At 35.2% G+C, this 12537-nt stretch overlaps 1 protein-coding gene across 1 annotated transcript; it reads left to right on the forward strand.

Moving 5' to 3' along the window:
• The first annotated feature begins 4923 nt into the window (after positions 1-4923).
• LOC146895378 (alpha-ketoglutarate dehydrogenase component 4) lies at positions 4924-5304 on the forward strand. The gene has a single exon (XM_085685956.2). It carries the CDS (start codon positions 4932-4934, stop codon positions 5238-5240), a length of 309 nt encoding a protein of 102 aa, XP_085542082.1. The 5' UTR covers positions 4924-4931; the 3' UTR covers positions 5241-5304.
• The last annotated feature ends 7233 nt before the right edge of the window (positions 5305-12537 follow it).

Below are 12537 nucleotides of genomic sequence, written 5' to 3' on the forward strand. Positions count from 1 at the left end.
GAAGGATTGTCTAACTGAAAATTCTATGTTTCTCTCAATTTTTAAAAAATTACTAACTGGTGAATACATACATGTTGCTCTCTGGCTGCACTTTTAAGAGTTTCACTATTTGTTTTTCTCAAGCAATTACAGTTAATGTTCAAAAGTATAATTGTTAAATAACATTAAAAGAAAAAGTAATCCTATATTAAATTAGTATAATTTTACTTTTGTTGAGATTTAGAAGCAAGAAAAATAAAAATATGTGGTAGCATGTGTTAATTAAATCAATTTAGCCACTTTCAATATGCATATATAATGGTTTGGATACAAAAATGTATTCAGAAGTTTCATGAGGTTAAAGACCAGCTGTTGGTCACTGAGAGTTTGAAAGGTTACTGGGTCCTGAATAATTCATAGATGAATTCATAAACTGAATTGCTCTGAGAACATGAGGCTGCATTGAAAGAAGTGGGTTATTAGGACAAACCTTTAGAGACTATATATCTCCTCCGATCTTTACTCTCACCAGTATTTTATGTAAATTAATTACTGTGCTCAGCCACACACTACATAACATGATATCTAACTCCACCATGCACAGACTTAGAAGCAGGAGACTCACTGACAATAAAATGAAACCTCTTACTCCATAAAAAAATAATTATTCACCCTTAGAAACTTTTTTCACAGGTTTTTGTCTACACTGATTAAAAACCAAATCAACTCAACCCTCATACTTCAAGGAAACATGTTATTCATGATAAGGATATAAATTTGTATTTCTCAATTAAACAGAGGCAAAACTAATATAAACAGAATGAAATACATACGACTTAGCATCTTGTGATAGTCACATGTGCGGTTAGATGTTGGGGTGCAATCAAGGACAACTGCACACTCAGCATTGGAGAGGTACTGAAAAATATTTAAGGACAGAAACAGTTTTAAAACTATAGGATAGATGCTTTGAATAGCAATATGACTGGACGTTGTGAATATGTTGATGATGTTATTTCATTCAATAATTTATTTTATTCAATAATTATGAATGAAATATATTCACTCATGGCAGCAATATATCTGGGAATAGATTATTCTGAGAAGTAATATATCCCTTAAGGATTTCAATTTCCATTCATAACTGCTGGAACCTAAACTATAACAAAATGATGTAAGTTACCTAGCCTTTGGCATGGTACACTGATAACATGAGACAAGTCTACATATTCAAATCAGAAACATGGTATCATGTTATTTTATAAGGAGAGGTCAGCAAAGTTAGATTGAATGCTGATGACGATGTAAAAACAATTAGGAAGATGAGATGTATTGACAAAGACAAATTTGTTCTTCCTGTCTCTGAGACTCTCTTTTTCTCTCTTTTTTTTTCTCTCTCACATTGTATGTAGGCAAAAAAAATACATTCTATAAAACTGACTTTTTGTTTTACTTGTTAGTACTAACTTGGAATGGAGATAAAAAGCAGCAAAGCTATGGTGGTAAGCCATGTCTGTGAACAGAGACCTGGTGCTGAGGACAGTGCAGGAAACAGAGACGAGTTAAATTTTAATGAGCAGAATTGTGGTGGTTTTCATGAAAATGTCCTTCATAGACTGCTATATTTAACTGTTTGGTTTCCACTTGTAATGTTTTGGGAAGGGTTAGGAACTATGGAGGAGATGTGTCACTAGGGATGGGTTTTGAGGGATGCCAAGCTCAGTATTACCCTTCAGCCTCTAATTTTCAGATGAGATGTAAGCTCTCAGCTCCTGCTCCAGTGTCTGCTTCCCTGACAGCTGCCATGCTCTCCAACATGATGGGAAGGGACTCACCTTTGATCCTGAAAAAAGACCCCAATTAAATGTTTTCTTTCTTAAGTGGCCCCAGTCATAGTGTCTCTTAACAGCAATAGAAAAGTAGCTAAGACAAATACACAATCATTAACTCTGTTCATACTATTTTACTATCAGACCTGAAAGTATTTAGGGAAAAACAATGAAAGCAGTTGTTCCTGCCGCCATGGGGAAATTCAAGCTTGAGGCAACAACTTTCTGCAAAGGACTACAATTGCTGATGAAATGACAAGATTTTGCAAATGGAATTATGTAAAATTATTTTTTTTCTGATGAGTAGTAAAGATAATGGGAGAAAATTCTAGACAGCTATATTTCAGACACTTTGTTGATATCTATACTGTATGGAGAACTGAAAATAAATAAATAAACCAAGAAGTAAATAAATAGCAAGAAATCAATTATAGACTCCATATGGGAGAAAATGAATGAGTAGGTAGTACTCCAAGGATAAAGTACAAATGGCTAAAATCCATGAAAGCATTTATTATCACTTCCTATGCTTCATAATTTTCTCATTGTTGTGGCTGAATAAAAAATGGTTTAAGGTAAGAGGTGTTCATTAAGGCTTAGTATTTGTCAGGGCCATTCCTTCATGACTGGGGAAATGGGTAGTAGGCAGGTTAAGAATCAGGAGCAGGATACCTGCTGGTAACAAACATCCTTAGTCAGCACACAGTGAGTAAGAATCAAGACTGGGTTCTAACTCCTCAATTAAGTGTCTTCTCCCTACATCTACTTGTCCCACAAGGCTCCAGCACTTACAATATCACAACCTCCTCAAACAGCGACATCTAAATATTCAAAAACATCATCCTAAGGAAAATATTTATGTTCAAATCACACTGCCCATAAGGAAATGGAAATTTAAGATGGATCAAAATTCTTTCATATTCCAATTGCAATTACAGTCATTAAAAAACAAATAACAAATACTCCTAAATATGAAAGAAAAAAAGGGCAACAATGTACAAAGTGAACTGGAATGGTCTTATCCAGTATATAAATTAGTATAGATATTCCTCCAATTCTAAATATATGATATTCCTGTTCCGTTATTCTGAAGGATTCTAAGTCTAAAGAAATACTTCTACAAAGTCAATGTTTATTGCCACACTCTTCACAATGTAAAGTTATTATATCAAACTAGCTGTCCATCAACAGAACGTGATAGATACATACACTGGAGTTACATCCAGCCACAATGAACAGAGCTATATTATCTATATTAAGATTATCATACTGAAGCAAATTAAGTAATACATAGAAAGACAAATATTGCATACATGTCTAGATTTTTATATAGCTACATGAATCGTGGATGTTTATATGTCAGGAGGATTAAGTGAAAGTTAATGATTGGAATTAACTTTCAAATTATTGGAGTAATTGGAAGAGAAGTCAGAAAACAGAGGGTGAACTGGAGATAATACAAGGAACTTGGTCAAACTGTGTACACTATTATGAAAATGCTATTACACAGCAAGTTATTGCATATATAGTGATATACGCCAATTAAATTGTGGAATCAATGCAAATGAAATAACTTCATAGACAGAGAGCTCAGTTATATTATTTCTTCTTTCTCACATTGTATTTATATTTCATATATGAAAATGGACACATCTATAGCACTTTTCTTCCCAAAAATTCAATATTTCACTTGCTGATATCTTATTTTGATTTGGCTCCAGGGAAGTTTCCATCCTTGAGAACACACTATTATTACAGTTGGTGGATGAAAATGCATTAAAACTGAATTAGTATCTTCATCATTGTAGAATCAGCCTCAAGGGATGAATCTGGGATGAAGAAAGTTGACCTCAAGCAAGCACTCTATGCTCTTAACAGTCCTAGATAATACCCAGAGAACAGATACTCATATTTCTCAGAAGAAGCTAAATAAAACATTCTACTCTCATCCACAAATACAATCATCTGAAAATAGAAAGAGAATATGAAATGAATTGGTAAGTCTCCATTTGGCTTCTCTTTAGTAATTGCTCTTCACTTATAAGGCAATATATCACTTAGTGATCTAGGAAGGTTATGTCTCTTGTAGGCTCAGAGAGTCTAAAAGTTCCTTCTAATTCTTTCTATGGACACAATAAAAGTTCTGGTCTACACATTTGATAAAAACTGGATAATTGCTTGAACTCCCTTGTTTATATTCCTAGATTTCCACATGATTAGATAAAAATAAACTGGGATAATTCACAGGTTCTATCTTCTCTGAGAAAGTTTGTTTCATGTCACTGAAATAAGGATGAATTTTAGAAGATCACAGATCACCCTATAAGGTATCTGAGAAACTTGACCTGTTCCCCATTTCCAAAGCGTTGTGAAAACAATCATCTAATCATCATTCTACAATGGTGAAGATATTACTTCAGTTTTATGCATTTTCATTCACCAACTATAATAATAGTGTGTCCTCAAGAGTGAAAACTTCCCTGGGGCCAGATGAGATTAAGGCACACCAGGTGAAATACTGATTTTCTGGGTAGAAAAGGACTATTAATTAGATTAAGACTTCATGTGCAGATCTCATCATTTTATGGAATAAGAGTATAGAAAAAACTTATAAAATATGATGTGTGCCCTCCCCTTGAGTTGTTCTGAAGTTTCTCAGAGATTTCTGTAAAAGACAGGGCTACAGATTTCACAAGCTCAGAGAAGTTATTACTAACACAAGATCAATTCATCATTCTAGCATGGAGTGTGAAGGGGTTCATGGGCCCTTACCATTAACTGAGGAGTTATTGGCACTTAATGGCCTCCAGAGAAGGGACAGTCTATTTTTTTTTAACTTCGCAGCTTTTAGTAGGTCAAACAAGTTCCACAGGATGGCCCTACAACTAGAGCCACATGGCATTGTAAACTGGAGTCAGTGAGTTATAAAATTAAGAAAAGGAAGACATGACGTCGGGATAGTTGTGTAGGAATATGAAGCCATATCTTTGAGAAGTTAGCGGGAGGAGTTGAATATGATCAATATATAAAATTATCAAATAATTAATATTTACTAAAATACGACAAGTTTTATTGAATTAAATTTCTTGAATAAAGAATAAAAGTTTCGGCTCGGGGGTCACGATGGGCAGCAAGATGGCTTCCGCCAGCAGGGTCGTGCAGGTAGTGAAGCCACATACTCCATTAATAAGGTTCCCAGACAGAAGAGACAATCCTAAACTCAGTGCCTCAGACGTTTTGAGATCTGCTGGGCTCCCCTCTCACTCTTCTGTAATTTCACAGCATTCTAAAGGAAGCATATCCCCAGATTTGCTGATGCATCCGGGGCCACCGGACACTGCAGAAATACTAAAAACATTACCTCAGAAATACAGAAGGAAACCTATATCTCAAGAAGAAATGGACTTTATCCAGCGTGGAGGTCCAGAATGATTGCTGTGGCTGCTGTTTGTCGCCAGACAAAAGGATTATCTTTACAATAAAGGACTAAAAAAAAAAAAAAAAAAAAAAAGAATAAAAGTTTCTACTCAGAGGGACATGCTTGCCAATGAGGCTTATTTTTTTTAAAGTTTAACTTAGTTGGTTTTTGTTTTTCAATGTATCTATCTTTTTTCATATCTTGATTTACATATTTATTTATCTAACTGTTTTGTTTATGTTCTATTTCTCATATACCAAAATATTTTATGTTTTCATTAGTTAGTTTTTATTAGTTTCTTTATTTTGGGTCAAGGTCTCACCATGTGTCCAGGTTCCTCTCAGATTTGCCTTAAGTCAGTATTTTTCTTCAATTCCTTCAGTACATTTATTTCTATTGGAATTATTTTTAGTCTATGAGTTTTGTTCTCACAGACATATACCATATCTAAAAAACTGGTGCAATTAATCTGTCCTTGTTTGAATAAATACTTCTGGAGATTAGATTTATAAAACTTAGAGAGTTAACTGATTTTCTTCTCTTCAATGGAGTAGCCCTTTAAAAAAGAAAGTCTATTATTTTTCTATTTATTTTATTTATTATTCTCTTATACATCACATGCAAACCAAAGCTTTCGCGCCCTTCTGTCCTCCAAGTCCCTATCTCTATCTTCTTTCTTCCTCAGATCTATTCATCTCCTCTTTCACTTCAAAAAATGGCAAGACTCCAACAAGTTTCAACCAAGCATAGAATATCATGTTGTCGAAAGACTAGGCACATCTCATACTAAGGCTAGATGAACCTACCCAATAGAAGGAATAGGATCCAAAAGGCATGCAAAATTGTCAGATACAGTTTCCACTTCCACTATAAGAACACCAACCTATACAACAGTAGCATTGATGCAGAGGGCCTAGGTCAGACTCCTGAAAGCTTCCTGATTGTTGCTTCAGTCTCTGTGAGTGCCTAGGAGTCCAGGTTAGTTGGTTCTCTGTTTTCTTGTCTTTCATTGACTTCTCTGACTTCTACAATCTTTCATCTCCTTCTCCCACAGCATCCTCAAGCTCTGAACTAAGCCTAATGTTTAGCTGAGTGTCTCTGTCTCTGTCTCTGCTCTGCCCTTCAGTTGCTTGATGAACATTTTCTGCTCTCTGATGACCATTAGACTAGGCTATACTCTACAAGTATAGTACAGTATTATTGGGAATCATTTCATGGGCTTTTTTAAAAAAAAAAATAAAGTTTTTTTTATCCTAGATCTTGAGCTACCCAGGTTCATAACCCTGCAGATAATGTCAGCCATGGTTTCAATTGAACAAGTAGGGAACCCTAACTGCTCTTTGGCCTGGAGAAGGAGGGGGAGGAGGAGTAGGGGGAAGGGAGGGAAGGGAAGTGGGAGGAGGGGAGGAGGTGGAAATTTTTAATAAAAAAAAAGAACAGAAAAATATTGAATAACATTGTTAAGATTTTAGAAAATTGTTCTAAAAAATGCAAGAAATTTAAATTGCCTCTTACATCCTATCCGATGACCTTGGATTAAAGATTGATCTTAACAATAATAAAACAACAGAAATCCTACGAACTCATGTAAATGGAACAACTCCCTACTGAACAAATACTGTGTAAAAGAAGAAATAAAGAAAACAATTAAAGACTACCTATAATTCATTGATAATGAAAGGAAAACATACCAAATTTCTGGGACACAGTGAAAGCAGTGATAAACAGATTGTTTGCTAGGAGCAAAGATCTATATTGGTTATAGTTAAACCATCTTAGTTCACAAGCTAAGTAAGCTATTCACCAGAAACCTCTGCTGGGCAAATTCAGGGCCCAGGAAATATCCCAGTATTTCCTTATCTCTGCATCCCTTTGTTAATTAACATTTAGAAACCCTCAGTATTTCCTTACTTCTTCCTATGAGTTAGGGATGTCTACATGCCTGACATTCCAGTTTAAACAATTGCATAGCAACCTACCCACCCCCTCCCTGCCCTTTTGCTATATAATGCTCCTGAGAAAAAATAAAATTTGCAGCTTGATCAGAATACTGACTTGCTGTCCATTTTCTTGTGTCTCTTGTCTCTCCATTTCTCTCCTCCAGAGTCTAGGTACCTGATTCGTGTCCTGCTGGTCAGGACAATTGTTCATAGAGCTAAAACCTTCATAAAAAAATTGGAGGGATCTCATACTAGCAACTTGAAAGCATACTTGAGCGATCTGCTTCACACTGAAGCCTGAACAAAGGAGACCTGGAAGACCACTCCCACAGTGAAAGCTTCCTCCAACAAGACTACACCTCCAGTATGCCACTTTCTTTGGAGGCCATTGATAAGGGACTCCCCTCTATATGCTGTGAGTATGTTTGTTACCACTGATTAATAAAGAATCTGCTCTGGGCCTCTGGCAGGGCAGAATAGAGCAAGGCGGGAATTCCAAGCAGAGATAGAGGATAAAGAAGGTGAAGTCTGGGAGATGCCATCTCGTCACTGCAGGAGACAGATACTGCACAGAGCCTTACAGTAGATATGTCACAACCACCGGACAATACACAGATTAATAGAAATGGGTTAACTGCCGGGCAGTGGTAGTGGAGACAGATCTCTGAGAGTTCGAGGCCGACCTGGTCTACAAGAGTTATTTTCAGGACAGGCTCCAAAGCTACAGAGAAACCCTGCCTTGAAAAACAACCAACCAACCAACCCAAAAAAATCAACAAGAAGAGGGTTTATTTAACATATAAAAGTTATCCAGACAGAGCTGTGTGGTAGTGACGCTCTCCTTTAATCTCAGCACTCGGGAGGCAGAGGCAGGCAGATCTCTGTGAGTTTGAGGCCAGCCTGGTCTATGGTCTACAAGAGCTAGTTCCAGGACTGGCTCAAAAGCTACAAAGAAACCCTGTCTCAAAAAGAAAAAAAAAGAGTTATTTAGGAATACATCTAAACTATTGGCCAAGCAGTGTTATAATTACTAATTTCTGTGTGATTATTTTGGGTCTGGGCAGTGGGAATGAATAAGCACTGTCCACCTACAGGCCATTTTCTTTCAAACCACCACAGACTTCCATGACAAGAACTTCAAGTCTTTGAAAAGAAATTGGAGAAGATATAAAAAACAGAAAGATCCCTCATGGTCATGGATAGGTAGGATTAACATAGTAAAATGTGCCATATGCAGTTTCAATGACATCCCCATGAAAATTCCGACATAGTTCTTTAAAGACCTTGAAAGAAAAATACTCAACTTCATATAGAAAAATAACAAATACAGAATAACTTAAATAATCCTATACAATAAAAGAACTTTCAGAGTTATCACCATCTAGGATTTCAAGTTGTACTACAGAGATATAGTAATAAAAAATGGCAGGTTGTTCAATGGTATTGGACGGAAGATTCAGACAGAAATTCACATATCTATGAATATATTATTTTGACAAAGTGAGAAATATACAATTGAAATTATATAATATCTTCAACAAATAGTGTTGTTCTAACTGAATGCTGGCATGTATAAGACTGCAACTTGATTTAAAATCTATCATCCTGCACAAAACTAAAGTCCCAGTGGATCAAAGATTTTAACTTAAAGCCAGATACACTGAATTTAATATGAGAAAGTAGAGAATAGCCTTGAATGCATTGGCACAGGAAACAACTTCCTGAATAGATCAGCAGTAGTGCAGAAACTAGGATCAACAATTAATAAATGGCAACACATGAAATTGAAAAGCTTCTGTATGGCAAAGGATACTATCAAGACAAAATGACAACATATGAAATGGGAAAAAATTACAAACCTCACATCAAATCGAGGGCTGATTTAGAAAAATATATAAAGAACTAAAGAAATAGACATAGAAAAATAAATAATCCAATTTAAAAATGGGTTCAGATCTAAAAAGAGAAGTCTCAAATGTTTGAGAGAAAAAAGAAATATCCAATATACTTAGCTATCAGAGAAAAGAAATTTAAAACTACTTTGATATTCCATCCATCTTACATCTGCTTGAAAGGCCAGGTTCCAGCAGTTAGATACACCAGAGATCTAAGATAGAATCAAATATGAACAGAAAAAATCAAATAAATGACTCCTAATAGTATTCTCCTTTTTTCATAGATTTGTGCCTATCCAAACCATCATTCTGATGAGGCTTCATCCAGCAACTAAAGGAAACAGATACAGAGACCCACAGCCAAATATTAGGCAGCACTCTTACAAACTGGTGAAAGATGGGGAGGAATGATTATAGAAAACAGAGGGGGTCAAGGACATCTTAAATTCCATAGATCAACTAACCTGTGTTCATAGGAAACTACAGTCTGAACCAATAACCAGGGGGCCTGTATGATAATGACATAGGCATTCTGTATATATGCTACTGTTGTGTAACTTGGTCTTTTTGTAGAAATCCTGACAGTGAAAACAGGGATTGTCTCAGACTCTTATGTCTGCTAAGGGGACATTTTCCCTAATATTGGGTTGCCTGGTTTAGCCTTAATACTAGTGGAGGTGTCTAGTCTTCCTTTATATGTCATGTTTGGTTGATATCCATGGGAGGCCCACTCTCTTCTGGAGAGAAAAGGAGGAGGAATGGATTGATAACAGAGGGAGTGTGAGGGTAGGAACTGGGTAGAAAAGAGGGAGAGAGAACTAAAATAGGGATGTATAATAATAATAATCATAATAATAATAATGATAATAATAATAAATAAAATTTATCTTATATATCTGATTCATTGGTGAGTTTGATTATAGTGAATCAAGTCATTTTAATTGAGAATAAAAGTTATGATGAATTTATAATTTTGTTGGAATACCCTGCATTTAAAGTTCACCATGTCCATTCAGCTCTCTGAACTTGGTGTAATATGAAGAACTCCCTTTACAGCATGACTCCATTTCTACCTTATTTGGATTGAGTCTCTAGGATCACATGCCTGACTTTATTTAGAGCATGGTCTTGCATTAAAACCTTCCTGCAAATTCTGTTTGACTTAACACACAAGCCCCTTCCCTTTTCCCATGCTATGGAATTTGAATGGGTTCACCATGTTCTCTTGTCCTCAATTAAGTCTGCATATGTAAATTAGGTACATTCCCTTCCTTGTTAGCCTCCCTTCCCCCCGACCTGAACCATATGAACCTGCCTCCTGGCTTCATTAAACTGAGCTATCTTACTGAGGCTGGCACCTGAAAGTTCTTTCTGTCATACTCACAGCTATCTGAACCCTGCTTGACTTTGCTGTTCTATCTCCCTGGACCTGGTGCCAGCAAACATAGAGGAAGAAAGAGAACCATATTATTTATTACTAATTTTTATTTCAAAGTAAAGAACAGATTTATGTCCTTTGTAGGAAGATAGATCAAGTTGGAGATTATGTTAATGAAATAAATCAGAGTTACAAAAAAATGGATTTTTCTCTTATATTCAAGAATTGTATTCAGTATCTATATTTGTTCCTATATATTAACTTATATTTTATGAACCTACAAAGTGGCAATATGATAGTATTGAACAGGTTGAACATAGTCAGAATCAAATAAGCATAATAGAATACATACTATAAAAAGTTGTAGATGGGGCATTCTGAGAAGAAGGGAACCATTGTGTATAGACCATAGTATACAAAAGACATTTTAAAGAATAAAATCAGTAAAGAAAACATATTTGTGATCAAATAACATAACAAAACAAACTACTTTGTGTGCTCATTAACATACAGTAATATAAAAGGTAAAATTCTCCTACAATATAGTTACAGCCAAAAAGATAACAAGAAGACATGATAATAAATTTAGTGTAGCATAGTGCAATAAAACCAAGAGTTAAAAAAAGATTAAGTAAATTCCCAAGAATATGAATTCAGGACTATATTCTGGAGTACAGTTCACAGTGCATCAAAATTGGTTTATTACTAGTGGTTGACTTATAGATGCACAAACACAAGGGATTGGGAATTCAGAAGATAGGAAAAGGTGCATAGAAAAGGTATAAAATACTTAGTGACAAGTATTCATTAAATCCATGTCTATTTTCAATAGTAAACACTATCAAAAAGAAAACCCATAGCAAAAATATAATAAGGTGTTATGTTTATATTAAGCTGATGAGTAATGGTTTTAAAGGAAATGCCAAGTAGTTTTAAAAGATGAACCGAAATCCAATAACAGGTCTTAATATCTCTGGGTCTAAGTTAAATGGAGACCCCTAAGACCACTTATGTGAGGCATCTGCGAGGATGCTGTGCATCATCTGCCTGTTCTAGTCACCTCATCTATAAAAGTGACATAGAAATACTGACCACATTCAACTTTATAACTTGGATTATGACAGTAGTTATTGTAAGTGTATCACTTGGAGTGTAGAGAGAACTCAGCAGTATTCATCATGTCTCTCTCTTCTGTGGGGAAACTCAATGGTGACTTCTCACCCTTTATTGTGTCTGTACTGGACTGTAGAAATAAGAAAAACATCTCTTATGCCACCTATTTACATATTACACAGAGGTAATGCCCAGTAGTAGCATACATTGTTCATCAAGAAACTTGAACTAAATATTGTTATCTTAGGATACACTGAATCACACTGATTAATTTTATAACTCATTATACTAATAATTGAATCTCCAGAGGGAGTAATTTCCTTGTTGTTACAATGATATCCCACAGAGATTGGTGCTTGTTTTCAGAAGCTTTAGAATCATATACACACACATAAAGACGATAGCATTTCTGTACTGATGATATCAGGAGAAGAGGGTGGCATGTGATGTTCGTTTGACAGGTTGGTTGGATGATTGGATCTGCATAGATACATTATTTTGTGGTGGGATACATTAAAATAATAGCTTCTTACAGTTCAATATTTGGATTTTCCCCTATTGGATAATACTTGCTTTAGAGTCTGGTTATACTATAAATTCTTTGTTAAAACATAATAAGAATAAAAATTATTCAAATAGAATGGAAAAAGCAAAACATGCAGTTTATTTTCACCCTATAATTATCATGTTTTGAACTTACTATTTTCTCTTGTATTTTGTGAGATCATATTATAAAAAACATAAAATCAAGTAATGTGTTTTCATAACTATTAATGAAATTTCTGAATCACCCTCTTTTGTCCACTTGATTTATAAACTCTTTTGTTGTTGTTTTGGTTTTGGTTTTTAGTTTTGAGGTTTTTGTTGGTGGTGGTGGTGGTGGTTGGTTGGTTTGGTTTGGTTTGGTTTTGATTTTGTTTCTCTGTGTAACTGCTGTGGCTATCTGGTAACTCATACTGTCTCTAACATAGAGACCCTCCTGTCT

The sequence above is a fragment of the Myodes glareolus genome, chromosome 2 (genome assembly GCF_982192425.1).
Source record: "Myodes glareolus chromosome 2, mMyoGla1.1, whole genome shotgun sequence".
NCBI classification, from domain to species: Eukaryota; Metazoa; Chordata; class Mammalia; order Rodentia; family Cricetidae; genus Myodes; species Myodes glareolus.

Coding starts and splice junctions, on each gene's coding strand:
- LOC146895378 (XM_085685956.2), top strand. CDS start 4,932: ATGGGCAGCAAGATGGCTTCCGCCAGCAGGGTCGTGCAGGTAGTGAAG.